Source organism: Gobio gobio, assembly GCF_949357685.1.
Source record: "Gobio gobio genome assembly, chromosome: 21".
Taxonomy (NCBI): domain Eukaryota; kingdom Metazoa; phylum Chordata; class Actinopteri; order Cypriniformes; family Gobionidae; genus Gobio; species Gobio gobio.
The window spans coordinates 33343836-33367500 of NC_137117.1; the positions used below are offsets into that span (position 1 = coordinate 33343836).

The 23665-nt window shown below is 44.7% G+C and overlaps 1 protein-coding gene across 1 annotated transcript in view; it reads right to left on the reverse strand.

Annotated features, from left to right (window-relative positions):
• Nucleotides 1-3649, reverse strand: part of LOC307117462 (uncharacterized protein) — a 28927-nt gene extending 25278 nt beyond the window's left edge. The window contains exon 1 of the mRNA XM_079802317.1: nt 3528-3649. Within this exon, the coding sequence (XP_079658443.1) occupies nt 3528-3615 (88 nt within the window). The 5' untranslated portion in view covers nt 3616-3649. The remainder of the gene's footprint in view (nt 1-3527) is intronic.
• Nucleotides 3650-23665: the final 20016 nt, after the last annotated feature.

Genomic DNA, 23665 nt, shown 5'->3' on the forward strand with positions numbered 1-23665 from the left:
AATATAATATAATTAGTGCTGGGCATCGTTTAAAAAAAATTAACTAATTAATCACACTTTTTTCTGTAGTTAATCACGATTAATCCCAAGTTTTTAATATTTTACGTTTTTAATATTTTGATATCGTAATAATTTCAGTTACTCTCCAAATTAATGTATTAACAATTTAAAGACAGCATATTTGAAATGTGTGCTGTATTGTCATCTTTTTATGAATGAAGGCCAGTATCACTGATGTCTCTATGAAACATTAATGATGTTACATTACAGTATAACTGAAAGCTCCCAATTTCAACATTTATTTGGCTTTAAAAAAACAACTTTTAATTTAAGTGAACTTAAAACAATCTTTACATAAACCCAAAATAATAAATGTTATATTTACCCATGGCCTTCCCTGTTATACATATACAGAAATGTAATGGTTATCTTTCGTAACTGCATAAATAATAAATAAAATATAGATGAATCATAATTAAAGCTACAATTTTCTCTGTTCCCGTTGTTCTTTGATGAACATTAATGACAGGCATCATCAGTGCTCCTGTCACTTTAAGAGCAGCCGCGGATCTCACGCGCTGTCCCGCGCATCTCATTTCCTCACAACTCTTTAAGTTCATTTAGGACGTTATTTAACTAATTTAAGACTCCTAATATGAGAATACTCAAAATCCTCTGTGTTATTGTTTGTTCAAGAGCAAAAGAGAACTCGATGTGAGCAGGAAACTGACGCGAGTCTATCTATGTGTCGTGTGTGTCCCTTGATTAGCTGACATGAGACGCATCCACACAGACAGGACACTGACACACACACACACACACACACACACACACACACACACACACACACACACACACACACACACACACACACACACACACACACACACACACACACACACACACACACACACAGAGGCAGGGACGGACTGGGGCTAAAAAACAGCCCTGGACTTTCTCCCAAATAGGCCCATCATCCGGCCATTCGCCCTTAGCCGTGCGCAACAGACACTAGCCAGGATGTACTATGCCACAATACTGTCAGACTATCAGACAAGGTATTCACAACAAGTAACATCTCAAAACCAATGATGATAATAAACTTTGATTTATATTAAGGGTGTGAAATGATGAAAATGGCTAGGCCCTATTAATTTTATCTGTGAAGCTTTCACAAACAACCACCACATTGTGCCAATTCCAAAGACAAGGAAAAACTGCACTCTGATGGAAGACAGACAGAAAGTGCAAGCTAGGATTTTTTGGTTAAACAAAAGTTGTCAATTATTTAGCCCCCTTCCTTGTATGTTAGCACGTTTAGAGTGGTAGCAATGCATGCCTGATGTTTTGCCGTTTAATTCAATACCTTAGTCTTCATTCTAGCAGAAAATGTGAGCTCATCACTACAACCTCTCATATAGGCTACAACAAAGTGAATGAAAGAAATGAAAACCAATGCAATACGATGATGAATGTCCAAAAGATGACACCTACAGACTGTTTTTAAATGGGGTTGGATACATATTTTTTGCTTTTAAACTGTGTGTGTGTGTGTGTGTGTGTGTGTGTGTGTGTGTGTGTGTGTGTGTGTGTGTGTGTGTGTGTGTGTGTGTGTTAGATGACAGTAGGTTACAGTTTGACAAGAGTTCAGTTTGACAAAAGCACAATGTTTTGTTTTATTACGAGTGTACACAAATATAAGCAAACACTTTGCAGTTTGAATGATGTCCTGTACGAACAAAATGACGGAGTATGTATTGTTTTTATGTTTCCACTGTTCGATCGCGGCATCGCGCCCGCACCTCTCCCACACACACACACACACACACACACACACACACACACACACACACACACACACACACACACACACACACACACACACACACACACACACACACACACACACACACACACACACACACACACACACACACACACACACACACACACACACACACACACACACACACACACACACACACACACACACACACATTAATTTCCGCGCAAGTTTTATTTATTTTTATATTGTGTATTCTCCATGTAAATTCATGCACCGAGCAGTGACGCCCGTGCCGATTCGGTTAAAACGAATACACATTCCACCCCATGCACACCCATGTTGATAGCTAGCTGACTATGCAATTCACTAAGATAGGGATAAAGGCAGCCTATTATAATGTGTCCTGCTACTACTGGCATTTACCAGGACCTCTTGCTGGTGTGAAGTTAACTCTGTCTGTCCCTCCTCATCATGACCAGGCTGTGGAAGCTCAGGCTCAGCTTCCACTTGCTGGTCCTCTACAGTCTCAGTGTGGCTAATTGATGTAGTGTGCTGGCATGGCAGTTGCACTGCAACCAAAAAGCCAGTAGTCTCGACTCGAGAGACTTGGAAACTTTTTCCCCATCCACCTTTCTCCTTACGTTTTCTGCTAGCCATAGACTTTTTTTTTTTTTTTTTTTTTTTTTTTGCCGACGGCCGGGCGACGGCCCTCAGTTGGACGGCCGTTCTGGACTTTTCCAGAACGCACAGATTACCAATCCGTCCCTGCACAGAGGACATTGGCATACAGCGCGTTCGCTTGTGTCTTGTCGCGCTTGGAAGCATTTACATGAATAGGAGCGTGATGATCATGTAACGCTAAGCAAAAATGGATCTAAAAACGGACGCTGCGTTATTTGCGTTAAATATTTTTAATGCGTTAAGCTGAAAAAATTAATCGCCCGCGTTAACGCGTTAATTTGCCCAGCCCTAAATATAATATAATATAATATAATATAATATAATATAATATAATATAATATAATATAATATAATATAATATAATATAATATAATATAATATAATATAATATAATATAATATAATATAATATAATATAATTGCACTACAGAAGAGCATCATTAGGGGAGATCAGGTTATAATAGTTTGTTTAAGCATCTGTAACTCAGTGGTTTTGCAATGTGTCTCAAGCTTATTCACCTACATATTTAGTCAGTCAAATATAAAAAATTGTGTTACCAACCATATCTGTCTAAATTCATTTTAAGCATTTTAATCCATAACGACAAAAACCTACAAAAACCCCTCAGACTTTTACTGAACAATTTAGAAGGTTATGACAATTTATATATTTATACAACTTTATATTAATTATTTAAACTGATGTACAAAGTTCATCTTTCACTGGACGTCTGTATGTTTAAATTGTAATGTGCTGAGATGTCATATATTGTAAGGCATTTATTTATGCATTTCTTCAGACTGTGTATTGAACACTGTAAAAAAAAATCAGGTCTCCAATTGAAAATTTTCTAGTGACTGATCACATCTAAATTTTTTAGTTGGCCAAATTTAATTTCTGTGAATTAAATTATATATATATATATATATATATAATTTAATTCACAGAAATTCAATCTGGCCAACTGAACAATTTAGATGTGATCAGTAACTAGAACATTTTCAATTGGAGACCTGATTTTTTTTTTTACAGTGAAGTTAAAGAGCATTGATCTTCTCACCTGGTAAGTTTAATTCTGGATCAGCATCTGTTGACCTCAAGCATCCAGACAGACACAATAAAACCGCACAGTACACTCGAGCTGTCATCCTGACTACCTGCAATTACACAATGAGCTCTACTGGAAAATCTCTCAGAAAGAAGAAGTATTTAAGTTAGCCCTCAACCAATGGCGAGAGTTTTATATATAACAATATAAAATAATAGGCTATTATATAGGGGCAGTTCCCCACATTACTGATGGCAAACAATGCAGGACAATGACGGAAAACTCATCCACAGTTAGAACCTGTTATGGTGTTCCACCCAGTTATGTTCCATTCCACCCTGTTAGACATGTTATTTTTAAATAATAATTTGACAGCAATGTTAAATGTTTTGCATACTTATGTCTTATTTTGGGAGGTGAGTAGCATTAACAGCAGTATATGTTGGCAAAAATGGGTACAAAAAGGTACCTGTTCTTAATAATCAAGACATTCTATTTATCAATTATAGTTTTGTTATTGTTTCAAAAATAAAAAATACTATGAACTTTCCAGCGGTGAAGTATCCCTTTAACCAGAACACCATCATATTTGGTCAGTCTAATCTTAAGGCCTTGGTGATGTTAAATTACAAAGATCTTGAGTTTTTGGCATCATTGGCGGCCTGACAAAGTCTATTGTTTTTCCTACGAAAGTAATCGCATTTGTGAGGTCCTAAACATGCTCGAAGACTCAATGATGAAACTTTGCACACGTGTCAGAAGTGGTGAAAATTTACATCTGAAATGGGTTTCAGAACTAGGAGTGGCAAAATGGCTCGATAGCGCCACCTACAAACACTTGGCTAAGTGCTAATGTATGCGATTAAAGGGTAACTAAACCGTAAACCAACTTTTTTTAATTAATGATCTGTAATACTGGGGCTTTATTAATGCTGTTCATTGATTCGAGTAAATGTTTTGACTTTAGAGTATAAAGTGTTTTAATTCTATAAAATATGGTATAAAACTGCCAAAGTGCTGCCCTCTTAAGGTTGAACGGTGGCTACTGCAGTTGAATTTTCCTATTGGACGTTGTGGTACATCGTGACGTAGGATGGTACCTCCAACGGCTCACTATCCGCGCCCCTGGCACGAGCTCACCACGCCCTCAGAAATGGTTTCCCCAATCACATGATGAGAACGGCTTCACTCCAGTATGAACTGTCATGTTACATGAAGTAGAAACATTATGAATGAAACTGACTTGACAATTGCTTTAACATTGTAATGAAGAAAATGCGGTTAAATAATGCAGTTGTCAGTACACATCAGGCTTTTCTTGCGATATTATTGCCGCCTGTCATGTGTACAGATAAGTTTCATACATGAGACGTGCTTTCAAACCCTGACACGCAAGTGGTTGCCTCGGTAACGAGCAACAATACCGTAACGTGCTGGCATATAGTCTAACTTATTTGAGGAAATCTGGCTTTTAGGTAACTTATTGGTCCTGTGCTGCTTGATTCAGTTCATTTGAATGAAAATCGGATGTATATCAGATATCTGATCTATTTTTAGTGGCATTCAGTGTAATGATTTGACTGTTCATAGATTAGGTCAGTTCTCTTGCGCTGCTGCTTCACTAGCATCGTCTGCATCGGGAGTTAACGCAGTTTGAGCCAGCGGCTCGCATTGATAAGGCTCTGGGTCTGTGTCTACAGACAATTCACCCTCCTCCAATTCAGGTGAAGGTAGGAGAAATGACCGCTCTGTTGCAAAGCTGGCGTCACTCCAGTCATTCTCCATCTCTGCGACTCGCGAGTCTGACAGCTGTCAATCAACCCGTCACTGCGTGTCTCAGGTGCACGCCCTCCGCTCAGCCCCGCCCTCGGTTCGTCCTCTGTCTCCGCTGGGCTCTGCCCACTTTTCCAGCATTTTTCAAAATTTGCCAGTGGGTGGAGTTAAGCTCTGAGCAGGGGTTTAGTTACCCTTTAACGCCATGAAAACAGGACGTTTTTGTAACTCAGGCATAAAATGTAAGAGTCCCGACCTGGGGTGCGTTTCCCAAAAGCATCGTTAGCCAACTATGGTCACAAGTTCCGTCGTTATCAGCATAGTTCAACCAGTTTGTGTTTCCTGAAACCATCGTTCGAACGAACGTTCGCAAACACCATCGCAAAGTTGTGTGGTCTGAACGACAGCTCTCGACCCGTGGTTAGAAGCAGAGATTCTTGTTTGCAGGACATGTGGACTTAATAAATCCTTATCTTGAGCAAAATAAGCAAGCTGATAAAATAACTGAGAAAAATAAGAATTAGTCCTCAGGTGCCATGTCCATAATGTATAGCAAAAATCTAGCATGAATTCGATCTCAAAATAATTAATTAAAAGCCGTTATTACTCCACTACCTGCGTGACATTAACCAATGTGGTTGAACGACAGATTTGCGACAATACGGTTTCGGGAAACAGTCATGACTAGTTCAATGATGCATCGTATGCTAGTTAAGCAGAGAGTAACGTCGTTGTATGGGAAACGCACCCCAGGGCTGTGTTTCCCAAAAGCATTGTTAGCCAACTATGGTCTCAAGTTCCGTTGTTATCAGCATAGTTCAACCAATCAGTGTTTCCCGAAACCATAGTTCCAATGAACATTAGCAAACAGCATTGCAAAGTTGCATGGTTGGAACGACAGCTCTCGACCTGTGGTTAGAAGCATATTTTGCATAACATGTGGACTTAATAAATCCTTATCTTGAGCAAAATAAGCAAGCTGACATTTAGTACAATATATATTTTATTTCGAATACACACAAATGTCATTTATGTCTTTTGTCAAGAGATTTAAAGCACTATTTTTAGAGTGCGCATGTGCAGACGTACTCTAGTACGCATAAGAACGAGCCTAAAGAATAAGAATAAGAACGGAAACACAATAAGGTTCATTAGCTAACATTAGTTAACTACATTAGTTAACATAAACTATTTATGAACTGCACTTATAAAGCATTTCTTTATCTTTGTTAATGTTAATTTCAATATTTACTAATGCATTATTAAAATCTTATTAACATTAGTTAATGCACTGTGAACTAGCATGAACAAACCATGAACAGCTGTATCTTTATCAACTAACATTAACAAAGATAAACTAATGCTGAACAAAGGTGTTGTTCATGGTTAGTTCATGTTAACTAATGCGTTAACTAATGTTAACTAATACAACCTTATTTTAAAGTGTTACAGTCGTGCCTAGCTAGTTGCTTTCTTCAACGATGCATCGTATACTATATTATGATTATTTTTTAATTTTTTTTATTCAATAACATAGCGGCCCCCTCGTTTTTAGAGGGGACCCCTCGAAAATAAAATTCTGACTACGGCACTGGTTACAATCTAGCCTGGATGCCAGCCAAATTTAGCCTGGTGGCTCCAATGGTGCTCCAATGGTGTATCAGACTCATATTCTGACTAGAATTGAGTATGACGATGTCAGGCTAGTTACAATCATCAGTTACAATTACTTTGCATGTTCCTTCCTGGAAGGCTATATAAAGAGCCATTTGATTTTGTAAAATATTACATGCACATTACATTACCCTCAAACAATGCCTGGCAATGCCATTGTTATCAAAAATCCTTTTGATACTAGAATTGTCAGTTTGGGTGCGTCATTGAGAACAATCGCAAACAGCATCGCAAAGTTGTGTGGTTGGAATTACAGCTCTCCACCTGTGGTTAGAAGCATAGTTTCTTTTTGAATGACATGTGGACTTAAAGGGCATATTGCAGGTTAACCCTCTATGGCATGGTGTTGCCCTCAGGCAACAAACTACCTTTTTGGACCTCACACGGCCCCTTTAACTTTTTTTTTTTTTAAATAAAAAGTGTGTATATATAATATCACCTGTCATGTCTGTTCAATGAAATAAGGGGCTGAAGTGGGTGTGACTTTTTGTTTGGGGGTGATGCAGTCCTTTCATGAAGCAAAGCCACATGGGACACAGTGTCATCAATTGGTTAGATAAATATCACTTTTTAACATGTTTAAATTGAAATAACTTTATATAAAACAATATATGCATGTGCATCAGTATGTAAAGAAGTATGTTTGATTGTTTAAAGATTTATTTTGTTTTTATTTATATACTAAAACTGTGTTTTTTTGTTTGTTGCCTCAGAGCAACACTGTGTAGTTATACCACTTTTGTTCAGGCAGTATCATAGTAGGACCATATGGTGCATTCAAGTCCTGTTACGTTTACACTAAAACAAACTAGGGTGAAGACTCAAATGCAGGAAGGGATGATTTATTTACAAAATAAACATAATCAAAAACAAAAACCCACAAGGGGGGAGAAACATAATCAAACACGAAAATAACATATCAAAACAAACAACATACCAAAACAGGTCAAGGAGAGGGAGCGGCACACGGGGAAGGGAGACATTAAACAACGTACCGACAAAGACAGTGAACACAAGGGAGCTATATAAAGGGGAAGAAATCAGGAGGGAACAGGTGGGAGAAATTAAACACTAATCAGATAACAAGGGGGAGGGATCAGACAGAGACACGAGCACATAGCCCAAAACAACAAAACACCAAGTGCTCCACAAGACAGGACAGACATGTGACAAGTCCTCCTGGGAAGTTTGTTTTTACAAGTTCAAAAAACTCAAAGAATGTGCATTATGTGTGTCATTTATGTTTTATTATTATTATTAACACCGATCAGGCATAACATTATGACCACCTCCCTAATATTGTGTTGGTCCCACTGACCTGTCGTGTCGTGGCATGGACTCCACTAGACCCCTGAAAGTGTGTTGTGGTATCTGGCACCAAGATGATAGCAGCAAATCCTTTAAGTCCTATAAGTTGTGAGGTGGGGCCTCCATGGATCAGACTTGTTTGTTCAGCACATCCCACAGATGCTCGATTGGATTGAGATCTGGGGAATTTGGGGGCCAAGTCAACAGCTCAAACTCGTTGTGCTCCTCAAACCATTCCTGAAGCATTTTTGCTTTGTGGAAGTGTGAAAGAGGCCACAGCCACCAAGGAATACCGCCTCATGAAAGGCTGTACATGGTCTCAACAATGCTTAGGTAGGTGGTACGTGTCAAAGTAACATCTACATGGATGGCAGGAACCAAGGTTTCCCAGCAGAACATTGCCCAAAGCATCACACTGCCTCCGCTGGCTTGCCTTCTTCCCATAGTGCATCCTGGTGCCATGTGTTCCCTAGATAAGCCACACACACGCACCTGGCCATCCACGTGATGTAATAGAACATGTGATTCATTAAACCAGGCCACCTTCTTCCATTGCTCCGTGGTCCAGTTCTGATGCTCACATGCCACTGTTGGTGCTTTCGGTGGTGGACAAGGGTAAGCATGGGCACCCCGATGGGTCGCAATGATCCTTGGCCACCCATGACCCTGTCTGCCGGTTCACCACTGTTCCAGCACTTTTGATAGATATAAAAACATTTTATGATGGATATATTAGCACAGACCCCCAAGCTCCCAAAAAATGGGGTGAAATATTTTTTTCTCCCAAAAAATAAAAAGTCATGCCATAGAGGGTTTAATTTTTTTTCTAAATAATATAACCTTAAAAAAAAATTCTAAAGGAAAATACCATATGAAAAGGTAATGCAGGATTTAAAGTGTTTTTAAAAGACATAAGGACACAAATTTAGTAGATAAAGTGGCCGTTTCCTTGGCTGTTTGTAAAAAGTGCTTTTTTTTCAACATCGCGTCATGTTGCAGGTGCAGTTGAGACACCCATCCGTAATGCTGTAAAGCTGCCTAACCGGTCCGTGTACGGTCCGTGTACGTTTTGATCGTTTGATATCCTATTTGAAATGAAATAAGCAGAAATTAGAAAATGGCTCCTTTATTCGTTTTTTCGTTTAAAAAAAACGAAAAAACGAGATCTCGGCTTGATTTTTCGTTTTTCGTTTCACGGGTAAAAAACGGATAAATGACTTCAAAATTCGTTTTCCACATGTGGGCGGTCATGAGACGCCCCTTTCCGCTGATTGGTCAAGCAAATCTGAGCATGTGACGTCATCAGCCCTTCCCCAGTTCTGTGTAACAAAATAATAGTCTTCTTAAACTGTACAGGGCATGGGCTTTCTTCTGTGCAACTTAACGCGTTTCACAGAAAAAGTTATATCAGAAATATCAAATATCTGCACCCAGCCTGATTTATTTAGCTGTGTGGAGTGAGTAGGCTAAATATGTGTGGTGAAGCTGCGCAAGACAACGAAGAGCGGGTGTGACCATGCAATGTTCAGACAAGTGTTATACGCAGCAGTCATAACTTTTCTTTACAATATGCTCGGCTTTGGACAAGGGATGGTCATTGCAAATACTGTAGGCCTAATACATATCGGCAGAGGGTGGGTAGCGATGATGGTGATTTTAAATTTTACTGTAACTGTAATCAGAGCCGCGAGCGAGGAGATGACTGACAGGACGATAGCGGAGGCAAGCGCAAGATAACTTTTGTTAATAAAAAATATTGATTTGTTTAATGTAAGAGTTTGTCTTTGTTTTATTGTTGTTGTTTTCAATCAAATAATAGTGAACCACAAACTGAGCATTCGTTTTAAAGAGGAATTTCCAAAGATTGTTTATTTAATAATGTGAGTATTTTGTGTCATCCGGTTTTTTTTAAATAAAAGTTTAATATATGTAGGGTTTTTTTTTATTGTAGGCCTACAATTTTTTTGTAGTTGAGTTTTCATTAAAAATGGTAATGCCGGTAATGATGGAAATTCATGGTATGCGGGTGTATCATGTAATTTGCTTATTCGTTTTGTTAATAACGATATATATAATAATAGTATATAATGTTAATAATGTTTGTTTTGTTCAAAGAGTGGAGGAAGATCAAAATAACCACTACAGCTGCTGAACGTCATTGACAAATCTTTTCTTGATAAATGTATGGATAACAAGTTATGGTGTTGTCACAATTAATCAAAATATCCAACTTTAACGTTGCTAAATGGCATCTATAAAATTATAATTTTCTCTTCTATTTAAATGCACATTTCTTTTTACAGTTTTTCTAAATTTTTCCAACAAAAATAGCTTCAAACAAAGTATAGGTTTCTTTCTTGCATAATTCACCGTTTTTGAACAGTTGGATGATTCTAGAATCCATTACGCTACCAACTACTGGCAGTTTTATAATTTCATAGGCCTGGAATAATAACATTTTTCCCAAAATTCAATATTTCTATAATTAAAATATTATATTTAGAACATAAATCTAAAAATCTCATTAGCCTACATTATTTAGGCAATTGTAATTACACTGTTATTCTGAACACCACTCAGTTATTCAGAGCAAACTGATAAAAAAGAAAAATCCATAAAGTACCTAGGAGCAATACATTGGGTTTGATTGGTCTTTTATGGTATTTCCCTTTCTTTCTATACTGTTGTGTATGTGCGTGCGCTAAGTGACGTCATCGGTTACTGTGGGTGGCACTGGGGGGGCGTGGTGTTTGTATTAATGTGTGTGTTCACCTGTGTGGCGGGCAAGGGTTTTGGATCATGGCGGCAGGGTGAGCATGGGGTGAAACTCTCTGTTGACCGTCAACGCCACCGTCACTGCACCTTCACAGCCACTGTTACCATCATTGTCCTCCTCAACATCTCCTGTGATTTCACTGAGGTATTTTGTACAGTTCACGAAGAACATCTGTTGAAGTAAGTGTTTGTTCCTTGCGAAATAGAGCAATAAAGATCTTTTATAGTGGTTCAGCGTGACGCGTCTTCAGTGTTAACCCACATGTTTTAGCCTGCCGCGGCGTTTGGATTGATTTAGAGTTTATACGCCGCAATAAATAATATTAATAAATAAGCTACACTAAAATAGAATAAATAAATAGTTATAATTTTTAAGAAGAGTATTAAAAGAACAGTCTCTTAAATGCAATTCACATTCTTTGATTGAGCAGTCTGATAATTGTGGGAAAGAAACTGTTTAACAGCCGAGTAGTTCTTGATCTGATACTTCTGTATCTTTACCGGACTGCAGAAGTTTGGACATCACAGACAACCCTGTGGTGAATGATTTAATGTTCCTGTAAATGGGAAATAGAACTGGCTAAGAAGTATTTTTTTTTAAATGGTAAATTCCATTTGATCATTTTCCACTGTAGTTCCCCTTCGAGGGAACTCAAACTGCGTCATCGTGACGACACTTTGGGGAACGCCCCTAGCGTAAGGCGTCTGAAGAATTAATGGAATCAACCCAATCCTGATTGGTGTTGCGTCATGACTTAGTATGTGACGGCATACCCAGAAGATACAAAGCGACGTCTGAACACAACAGAGATAGCTTTCTGCTCTTCAGCGTTAGCGCTCTGTGTTTGTGGGTCTTATTTGGTGTTGTTTGTCTACCATCGATTGTCACAAGCATTATCATGGCGAGCGAGCATTTCAGGTTGTGTGTGCCTCCGTGTCCGCGCTACATTACGGGTACGGACACACATCAACTTTGTGTGCAGAGCCTCAGTGTGCAGCACGTGCAGCTGTGATTGTGAAAGGCTGCCGCTGAGAGTGCTGCGCTCGCGGCTGGCTGTCTTTGAGGAGACCGGCAAGCCTCATGAGCCCCGCGGTTCTGGTCCTGCGTTTGTTGAGGCAGCACGACGTCGCAGATCATGGGGCTCACAGATGGATCTGTCGAGGGGATTGAGGACTGCTGAGGCATCTTCCTCATCCTCGTCCGACGATTCTGATATCCTCCCGCCCGTGTGGAAGCCTGCGCTGCGGCTTCTTCCCACAGGGCGGAGGATCCGGTTCTCAGGCTGTCCGACTCTGAGGAGTCGGACGCTATGGGAATCGAGGCGGATGATGTGGGGCCTTCGCCACTCCACACGCCCGCAATAGAGGAGCTCGTGGAGGTAATAACCCACGCCGTGGCCAAGCTTAATTTAGATTGGCCACAGGAAATAGTGGACATCCAGCCGCCATCTAAGCTGGATGAACGCTTTTTCTGGCATTGAGTTCAGCCTCCACGTCTGGGCCTTCCCTTCTTCCCTGACTTATACAACTGCCCACTAAACCTTGCCGTGATACCTCCAGGTTGGTCGGAAGGGATTTTAGTGTGGCGGGTCGCACTGCTGGTTGCCTGCACATCATGGCGGTCCCACAGGCATACCAAGCCGACCTCCTCAAGGAGCTGGATGAGGGCAAGGGTCCCTCCCCGGATGACGTCACCAAACTCCGGAAGGCGACCGACCTGTCTCTCCGCATTACCAAGGAGATGGCCTGCGCTGTGGGTCGCTCCATGGCTGGTCTGGTATGCGTTGAGAGACATCTTTGGCTCAGCCTAGGGAGATGGAGAAACACTTTCTCCTTGATGCCCCGATCTCGCCTTCTGGCCTCTTCGGCAGTGAGGTTGATACCGTCGTCGAGAGGTTTCAGGAGGCGAGGAAGCAGTCGGCCGCCTTCCAGAAGTTCACCCCTCGCCGCTCTGGCTCCTCGACGAAGGCAGCTCCGAGTGGGCAGACCGGTCCGTCATCCAGCTCCTCGCACCGTGAGGTGCAGAAGCAGAGTGTCGCCTCCCGCGCCCCTTCTGAGGGAGCTTGGCAAAGGAGATGCCGCTCTCGCAAGAAGCCTTCTCAGCCTAAGGGCGACCTGAGGGACGTCATTCAGGCCAAGAAGGCTTCCAAGCGATCCTAGCTACGGCCGGATCGCTGAGAGCTGTCCCTCACAGGGTGGAACGACCAAGGTTACTTTCTCCCTGGGGCTCTCTGGGAAACCTTGCGCGCGCTGCTCTGCCGTCTCTAATAAGACCTGCGGCGCTCCAGCAATCGCGTGCACACGCCGAAATTCTTACCTGATTTCGCCCTCGGGGAGGAGGCTTGGTTAACACCCGAGACTGGCCGCGAGAGGCTAGTTCCCTTAGTAGATTATCTTGGCGAATGGTCATGCCTTCCGGGTATATCTGCGTGGGCCCTGCGTACTGTAGAATGGGGTTACAGGCTGCAGTTCGGTTTCCCTCCCCCGAAGTTCAACGGGGTGGTCTGGACTGTGGTCGGCCCTGAGCAGGTGCGGGTTATGGAACAGGAAGTACGCTCCCTGCTGGTCAAGGAGGCTATAGAACGTATTCCTCCGCCAGACAGGGAGTCCGGATTCTACAGCCGGTACTTCATAGTTCCCAAGAAGGATGGTGGGTTGCGTCCGATCATAGATCTCAGGTATCTGAACCAGTCTCTGAGGAGATACAGGTTCAGGATGCTCACAATTCCAGCCATCGTGAGTCAGATCCAGTTCAAGGACTGGTTCGTCACGATAGATCTGAAGGACGCATTCCTTCATATCTCCATCCTTCCATCTCACAGGAAGTTCCTGAGGTTCGCTTTCGGGGGCGAAGCGTACCAATATCGGGTTCTTCCCTTCGGCCTAGCTCTTTCCCCTCGCACCTTTACGAATTGTATGGATGCAGCACTGGCTCCGTTGAGACTCCAGGGCATCCGTATACTCAATTATATTAACGACTGGCTCATTCTGGCCCAGTCGCGCGATATGGCTGTTCGACATCGAGATGTCGTTCTGGCCCCCATAAGATGCTCGGAGCTGAGACTCAACACGAAAAAGAGCGTGCTGACGCCCTCCCAGAAGACCATGTTCCTGGGGGCGTGTGGGATTCGACGTTGATGCGGGCACAGTTGTCTCCTGCGCGTCGAGTCCATACTGGTGATGGTCTCGAGAGTGAAGCTGGGCCGCAGCCTCACTGTGAAGCAGTTCCAGAGACTGCTGGGTCTCATGACAGCAGCGTCCAACGTGATATCGTTCGGCCTGCTCCACATGAGACCCCTCCAGTGGTGGCTGGGAACCAAGGGGTTTTCTCCCAGGGGAAATCCTTTCCGTATGATCAGGGTAATGCACAGATGCCTTCGTTCCCTCGCCATATGGAGGAAGCCTTGGTTCCTGTCCCAGGGGCCAGTGTTGGGAGCGTTCTGTTGCCAGAAGACCATTTCAACAGACACCTCCCTCTCTGGTTGGGGCGCGGTCATGGAAGGCCACTTTGCCAGAGGTCTGTGGGAGACCCGGCATTCTTCCTGGCACATCAATTGCCTGGAAATGCTGGCGGTCTACAAAGCTCTGAGGAGCTTTCTCCAGGACCTCCGCAGCCATCATGTCCTGATACAATCCTACAATATGTCGGCTGTATCGTATCTGAATCATCAGGGGGGCTGGAGGTCGCGCCCTCTTTACAGACTGGCGCACCAAAATCAGGGGGCAGATGTCCTGTCGAGGCAGGGGCTGAGGCCCGGGAAGTGGCGACTCCACCCCGAGGTGGAGGCCATGTGCAAGAGGTTTGGCCCGGTGGAAGCGGATCTCTTCGCGTCTCGAGAGACGTCCCACTGTCCACTGTGGTTTTCCCTCAGTCATCCGGCCCTGCTGGGGCTGGATGCCATGGCTCAGACATGGCAGAGGCTGCCCTGTACTCCTTTCCCCCAATCACTCTGAGGAGGGACCTGCTATCTCAGGCCGGGGGCACAATATTTTACCCCCAGCCAGAGGTGTGGAATCTCTGGGTCTGGCCCCTGAGGGGGCCCGGTACCTAGGAGAGTGCCTGTCGGCGGGTGTCGTGGAGACCTTACTCAGCTCCAGGGCTCCTTCCACCAGAAGGTTGTACAGTCTGAAGTGGAATGTTTTTTCCACTTGGTGTAGAGAACGGGAGGTGGACCCAGTCAACTGCCCTGTGGCTTCAGGGCTGGAGTTCCTCCAAGACCGTTTCTCCGCCGGTCTTTCCCCGTCCACACTTAAGGTGTATGTGGCTGCCATTGGGGCTTTCCACGTACCTATAGGTGATGGGCCGTTGGGGAGGCACCATCTGGTTGTACGATTCCTCCGTGGGGCTCGGAGGATGAGGCCTGCGGCTCGTTACAGAGTCCCAACCTGGGACCTGGTGGTGGTGCTCGAAGGGTTGGCCGAGGCCCCCTTTGAGCCGCTGGAGTCTGCTGAGGCGAGAATCCTGACCTTCAAGGTGGCCTTTCTCCTTGCCATCACTTCTCTGAGGAGAGTGGGGGACCTCCAGGCCTTGGCTATCCAGCCAACTTGCTTGGAGTTTGCCCCGGGTGGAGTTAAGGCCATCTTGCATCCCAGTCCGGGCTATATGCCCAAGGTGCCATCTAATGTGGCACGGTCAGTGGTTCTTCAGGCCTTCCATCCTCCACTTCACGTGACGGCGGAAGAGGGCAGACTTCACCTCCTCTGCCCTGTGCGTTGAGGATCTATTTGGAGAAGTCTGCACAGTGGAGAAGATCAGACCAATTGTTGGTGTGTTTTGGTTCACCCAAGAAGGGGCTGCCTGCTTCAAAACAGACAATCAGTAACTGGATTGTCCAGGCTATAGCCTCGGCTTATCAGGTGTGCAATCTGCAATCTGTCAGTGGTTCTTCAGGCCTTCCATCCTCCACTTCACGTGACGGCGGAAGAGGGCAGACTTCACCTCCTCTGCCCTGTGCATTGAGGATCTATTTGGAGAAGTCTGCACAGTGGAGAAGATCAGACCAATTGTTGGTGTGTTTTGGTTCACCCAAGAAGGGGCTGCCTGCTTCAAAACAGACAATCAGTAACTGGATTGTCCAGGCTATAGCCTCGGCTTATCAGGTGTGCAATCTGCCTTCACCGATATCCGTGAGGGCTCATTCCACCAGGAGCATGGCCTCCTCGGTGGCCCTCCTTTCTGGAGCCTCTATGCAAGAGATCTGCGAAGGCGGCTGGGTGGGCCACTCAGCACACCTTCATTAGGTACTACAGTCTGCATCTCCCTGTGACGCTTGTTCCCCTTGTTCCCCGAGAAGGGAACGAGACACTGCGTCTCGTGTCCACACCAATCAGACAGAGCGCTCGCTTCATCGCAGAACGCTATCTCTGTTGTGTTCAGATGTCCCTTTGTATCTTCCGGGTATGCCGTCACATACTACGTCATGACGCAACACCAATCAGGATTGGGCTGATTCCATTCATTCTTCAGACGCGTTACGCTAGAGGCGTTCCCCAAAGTGTTGTCACGATGACGCAGTGTCTCATTCCCTTCTCGGGAAACAAGGGTTATAGTCATAACCCGAGATTTTCTGCTGTTTTCCATCAGTTTGTTTGAGCGTTATGCTGTTTGTCCAACAGGGGGAGCTGTTTGAGTTGAGTCCAGCTACTCCTCTGCTCAGCCAAGCTGTGGTGCTAGGGGATCGCAGCACATATTCAGTATATAACCTGACCAGAGCTGAGACGTTTGGCCAGTTATGTTCAATCAATCTCCTACTGCGCTGGAAAGGAGACATTCACACTGACAGTCACCAGCAAGTCCCGTGATCACAAACACAGTGCGACTCGACAAAAGACAATATAACCCATTATAATCGTAATGTTGTCTACACGTTGTCTACCAACAGTAAACTGATGCCTCATTCTATTTATTACGTACTGACGTGAAGGACAAATGCTTTTGCAACGGTAGCGTCCAGTGTAGGCATGTTGTAAAGGTGTGTTGTTATATCTGGCATCAATATGTTAGCAGCAAATCCTTTTAGTCCTGTAAGTTGCGAGGTTGGGACTCCATAGATCGGACTCGTTTGTTCAGCTCATCCCACAGATGCTCAACTGGATTTAGATCTGGGGAATTTGGAGGCCAAGTCAACTCCTCAGACTCGTGCTCCTCAATCCGTGTACAAAGACGTGCATTACCGCCACCTATGTCAGAAGTGCTCTCGCGCTCGTATACGTCACTCATTGTTTACTGTATACGAGCGCGAGAGCACTTCTGACATAGGTGGCGGTAATGCACTTATTTGTTTGCGATCCACCGTAAAACAAGAAGAAGAAGAAGAAGAGCGCGAGAGTACTGCTGGCGTTTGCGGAAGTGCTGCGCTTTCAGTGCTGTTGGACTAGAGGTGTTTCTCAATGTCAAGGATCCTTCCTCTGCAGGACTGGTCCTTCCAAGTCACTTCCTTCAGAGGCTAGGCGAGGCTCCTCTTTAGCATTCGGAGAACACGTAAATGGAACAGGCTAGCAAGTGCGCATCAGCCTCATTACGTCAGTGAAAAGGTCCGTTAGCCAACGTAATTTGTATAATATCAATACGTTTGTAATTTGTACTGGCATTTAAAAGTTAAACTTTACTTATATTTACTACGGTTATAACAAATGTTTGGTAACGTAAATACTTACACTTGAAAGCATATTGCCCCGTTAACGCTCCGACTCCGCCAACGTCCGATATTTTGTATTTTTTGAACAAGATAGCAAAGCTGCGCGCATAGGATTGTGGGTGATTTGAGAACGCTAAGTGCGGGAAGTCTACTCGTAAGCATCCTTTCCTGTATATGGCATATTTTTCGAACTAAGGACTCAGACCTTAGTTGAAATTCCGAGGATCCTCGACATTGGAACAGCCCTTCGACGGATGTCGATGACGTAGCATCCTCGGAATTCTGGCTTCCGAGGATCCTTCCTTGACATTGAGAAACACCTATGGTGTTGTATTTGAGGTAAAAAATGATATAAATACTGTTCGGTTTATCGCACAAACCGATCGTTTCGTGTCTTAAGACATTAATGTGTCGTCACGAGCCGCATGGATTAATTTGAAGTTGTCTGTGCATGTTTTTTTTACCCTAATAGAACTAGACCCCATTGACATGCATTCTATGAGTGACACACAGCAACGGTTGAAGTTAAAAATCTCCATTTGTGTTCTACTGAAGAAACAAAGACACCTACACCTTGGATGGCCTGGGGGTAAGCAGATAAGTGTCAAATTTTCATTTTTGGGTGAACTATCCCTTTAACGTCAAATAATCGAAATGTTGACTTTTTAAAGTGCGCGTCCAGTATTCGCTGTAGCCTATTTTAGTTAATGTTTCTGTGCGTCAGAAGATGTTGAGACCGAGACGCGCTAAAGCAGCGCATCCTGTTTTCTTTATTTTTCAAAGGCATGACATTTTGCAGTAATTTTAAATGTACACAAATAAAATAAATATTTTACTGTTTTGAATGAGGAAAAAAATAAAGTGATAGCACCGGCGACTCGCGAGATCACATGACATAAAACGTTTGGTTTAATTTAATTTGTCTGTTATAAAATATTAAGGCTGTGCAAGTCAGTACTTGCTGTTATTCCAAACTCATACCTCTGTATGTGAAGATGCCGATTTAGCCGTATGGGACTGGACTGGACTGAAATACGAAGCCTTCTTTGCATAAATAGTATAATAGCATCCAAATGTTACATTGCAAATAGCCTATGGAAACTTGGGACCGAATGAAAGATGCACGAACGACGAGCCCAACGTCACTGCCCAATGAAACTCACGTATGTCCAAAACGGTTACTTTTCAGGAAGTGAAAAAAGCACAGTTTTTCAAAAGCAGTTGAATGTAGCGTTGTCATACTTGGTACGGCATCTGTACATGTAACCATATACTTGCCAGTGTAATGATATAATCCACATTTGACCAAAATTGAGTTTAAATGGACATACGTGCATATTTTACAGTAACGGTGGTCGATAAGCGTTCTTCCGATCATTAATTAGAATGGCCAAGTCGCGTTTCATATTGACAGAGGAATACGTGCTGGACATTCTCAGCCTCTGGCAAGCGGTGATAGCAGTATGAGTGAGGCATGTTCTAGTGACAATCATGACAGTAGCATTACAGGCTATAATTTGATCAGTTTGACTAAGAAAAAAAAAAGTTTGAATCTTATCAATGAGACCGAGTTTATTTACATACTAGCAAGCAAACTAATCTGTGAAGAACTAGATTCGAACTAAACTGTGGAGAGCTTCAATGTCGTACTTTCGGCTATCCAGTGCTGAGCTTCGATGGAACTTCACGAGACCGGCGAGATGCTTCCACAAGGCGGGGAGATACGCGGCGTGATTGACAGCTTTGATACCAAATGGATATAAGTGAAAATCAGATGACATGATTTCACAACTTTTTATTGGCCATTTAGATATGTGAAGCATACTGTATACGGAAATGAACCTGGACATTCAATCCGTCGAAAAATCTCAAAATCTCAAAATCGGCAAAATGGACATAGCGGTTCCCTTACAAGAGGACTCTCGTATTGCGTTTTGCTAAAACGCTATGGGGGAATTCCTTTCCTCGAGATATTGAAGCAAATTTTTATCCAAAAATACCATGTACACGCACAACTCTCAGCAGGAAGCAGCTGCGTGCTGATTGGCTGTGCCGCTGCAACTGCAGCAACCTATGGCGAGACTGTGGGGCGGGACGGACCAATCAGGTCCTTCTAAACTCCCGCCACAAGGGGCAACAGAATTTGCATAGCCAAGGGTATATAAGACCCCGTCTCGCAAGGTTAGTCAGATTAATTCTTCTTCAGCGACTTGCAATCGTTGAGCTCCAGATCGAAGCCCGCCGTCGACACGCACCCAGCGGAATTCCCTGCAGCCCTGAGGACGACGGATTCCAACCTGGTCTCCGCCTTCAGCCGCCTGCTGATCCAGCTGCGCCATCCGGCGTTAAAATATCCTTTATACTATGTATATGTGTGTATATGATGTGTGCGTTGCTGCCAACGCCACTTCTAAGAGCTTCTAGCTCTCCACCTCTCTTCTCTCGTGTCCGCCGCATGTTTACGCCGCGAACAGAGAACATTGGTCCTCCGCCGCTTCAAATAAAGCCGAGGACAGACGGAGCGCTCCTCTTCTCTCGTGCCGTCGCGCTGAAATGCGCCGCGGACAGAGAATGTGATACCCCCCGCCGCTCTATGGCGCCACGGGCATACGGAGCTCTCCCTTTCTCTCGTTCCGTCGCGCTGAGAAGCGGCGCGGACGGAGAATGTTTTCCCCGCCGCGCTGATGACGCCGCGGACATGCAGAGTTTCACTCGCCTTCCTCTCTCATTTCCACCGCTCTAAAATGGCCGTGGACAGAGAATGTTATATCCCCGCTGCGGACATACAGAGCTCTCCCTTTCTCTCATTCCGTCACGCTGAAACGCGCCGCGGACCGAGAATGTTATATCCTCGCTGCGCTGATGACGCCGTGGACATATGGAGCTTTGGTCCACTTTACAGTAACACTATCCAAACACAGTGTTACGAGTTCATCTGTAGGCAGGTGCCAACATCAAAGTTGTACCCCTACACTCAAGCACTTCCCTATGTTCCCCAGCTCCCTGCACTCAGATGGCTGGAAACATTATTCCCACAATTGACGAGCCCGCAAACAAACGCGCTCGCCTGTACACATGCACCATTTCCCCGGCGACACAAATAAAGCGTTCGCCGCTATTCTGCATTCTCCGGCCCCCTGCACTCAGGCGGCTGGGAACACTATTTCCACAGTTTATGAGCCCGTGGGCAACGTGCTCTTCTGTACACAAACACAATCCCCTTGGTAAGCGCCACTTCCACGGCGACCCAATAAGGCGTGCGTCACCATTCAGTGCACGCCGCCTCTCACAGTGCTACTAGCACAATGCATCCGGGCTAACAGGTCCCTGTTACTCAGTGACCCGCCCCACAAATTAATTCAACCCTTGGCTTCGATAACAAGGTTACTCGCTACAGTTCGCTCACAGACCACCGTGCTTTCGCACTGTGGTAGAGACAGCGGTGAGAAGCGACATGAGTCACGTGCTTCGAACCGAAATATCAAACTGTTAAATAAAGGGAGCGGTGGAAAACCGTGCACCCCTCACAGAGCGAGTCAGGCTTTTACAGTCGCTACTTCCTTGTGCCAAAAGAAGGGTGGTGGTCTCAGGCCATTCTAGATTTCAGACATCTGAACAAAGCCCTTATGAAGCGCCCGTTCAGAATGTTGAGAATGAAACAAATCCTCGCGCACATTTGCCCGGGAGATTGGGTTTTCACTGTGGATCTAAAGGATGCCTTTTTCCACATACAAATAGCCCCTCATTAAAGGCCATTCTTGAGATTCGCCTTCGAGGGGACAGTTTACCAATACAAGGTGCTACCTTTTTGGTCTATCTCTGGCTCCCCGCACAAAGTGCATGGAAGCGGCGCTAACCCCGCTGAGGCTTCAGGGAATGAGAATTCTCAATTATCTCGACGACTGGCTCAGAATAGCTCAGTCAGAGATACAGTTATTAAACCACAGATCTTGGCTTCTCAACCATTTAGAATGCTTGGGACTCAGAATCAACGTGGCAAAGAGTTTATTGTCTCCCACACAGAAAGTTTCGTTTCTGGGAACAGTATTGGACTCACTGCAGATGAGCGCGCGACTGACGTCACAGCGCGCGCTCTCTGTTCAGAACCGAGCGGTTTCCCTCAGGTCCGGTGCACGCATTCCTCTCAAACACTTTCAGAGGATGCTGGGTCTCATGGCCTCGGCGGCGCTAGTTCTCAGACTAGGTCTGTTGCACATGCGCCCCCTACAGCACTGGCTGAATCGCCGCGTTCCAGCTCACGCGTGGCTCTCGGGCCGATTGCAAATCAAGGTAGACCACAGCTGTGTGTTGGCTCTGGCTCCTTGGAAAAATCCTGTCTGGTACCAGACGGGCGTGAGTTTGGGCACTGTTACGAAGTGGAAAGTTATCTCGACAGATGCATCCAACCTAGGTTGGGAAGCTATTCACGAGGGCAGGCCAGTCTCCGGTCTCTGGTCAGACTCGGAGAGGAGCCTTTACTTAAACTGTCTAGAGATGAAAGCGTTCACGCTATCGCTAAGAGCTTTCCTTCCGTACATAAAGCACCACCATGCCCTCGTCCGAACGAACAGCAGGTTGGTGGTAGCCTATATAAATCGCCAAGGCGTTCTGAAAATTATCGATCTGCACACAATGGCGGAAGAAGTCCTAATATGGGCAGAGCACAATCTGAGCTCGCTGAGAGCGACTCATGTGCCAGGCATTCTGAATTTGGGTCCGGACATGCTGTCCAGGTGCAATTCAGACAATTGGGGCAGTTCTTGGAGAGGCAAAAGTGGATCTTTTCGCCTCACAAGACTATGCTCAATGCCGAATATAATTCTCCAAGCACAAGGATGTGTTGGCCCACGAATGGCCCAACCTTCCTCTTTATGCTTTTCCCCCAATCTCAATGTTACCTCAGGTCATAGAGAGGATCAGGGAGAGCAAATCAACTTTGGAGAAATGAACCTTGGTTCTCACTGGCCCATCAACGGGTACATGAGAACCTCTCCGAAAATGTATTGAATACTATTACTGAAGCTAGAGCTCCCGCGACCAGGCGGCTCTATTCAGGCAAATGGTCAGTCTTTTCGGACTGTGTAAAGCGCGAAGTCTGACCCCACATGATTGTGAAGTGTCAGAAGTGCTTACATTTTTACAAGAGCTTCTGGATGCGGCTCGTTCCCCCTCCACGCTCGAATTTATGTGGCTGCTATAGCAGCGAATCACATTCAAGTGAACGGACTGTCACTAGGAAAGAACGATCTCATTGTTCGCTTCTTTAAAGGGGCTAGAAGGCTTCACCCACCTCGCCCCCCTTCAGTCCCTATATGGGGCCTGTCCATGGTCCTGGATGCCATGAAGAGCTCTGCATTGAGCCTCTGCATTCGGTGAGCTTAAAGCTCATGTCACTAAAGGCCGCTTTTCTGCTGGCGATCGCGTCAGTTAAGCGAGTGGGGGATCTGCACGCGCTCTCTGTGAGCGCCTCGTGTCTGGAATTTGGGCCAAACGACTTCAAGTCATCCTCAAACCAAGACATGGATATGTACCTAAGTGCTTTCAACTCCGTTCAGAGCACAGGTCATTCTCTCTTCTGCACTTTCATCGTTGTTAGATGAAGAAGATGCTAATTTGCTCTGTCCTGTCAGAGCGCTGAGGATATACATAGAGCGTTCCGCTGCTTAGGCAACTGAACAGCTCTTTGTGTGCTTTGGCGGCCGCACCCGAGGGTGCGCGGTTACAAAGCAGACCTTGTCACGATGGATCGTGGATGCTCGCTGGCTTATGAGTCTAAAGATCTCAGCTGCCCTTTAGGCATCAAAGCCCATTCTACTAGAGGCATGGCCTCTTCGTGGGCTTGGTCTACTGGCATTTCTCTGAATCATATATCTGTGCGGCGGCAGGCTGGGCCTCCCCGTCCACTTTTATCAGATTTATAATTTAGATGTCCTGGCCTTATAGGCTGGGCTTCTTGCTGTGTGCAGATTTAACCCCTTAAGG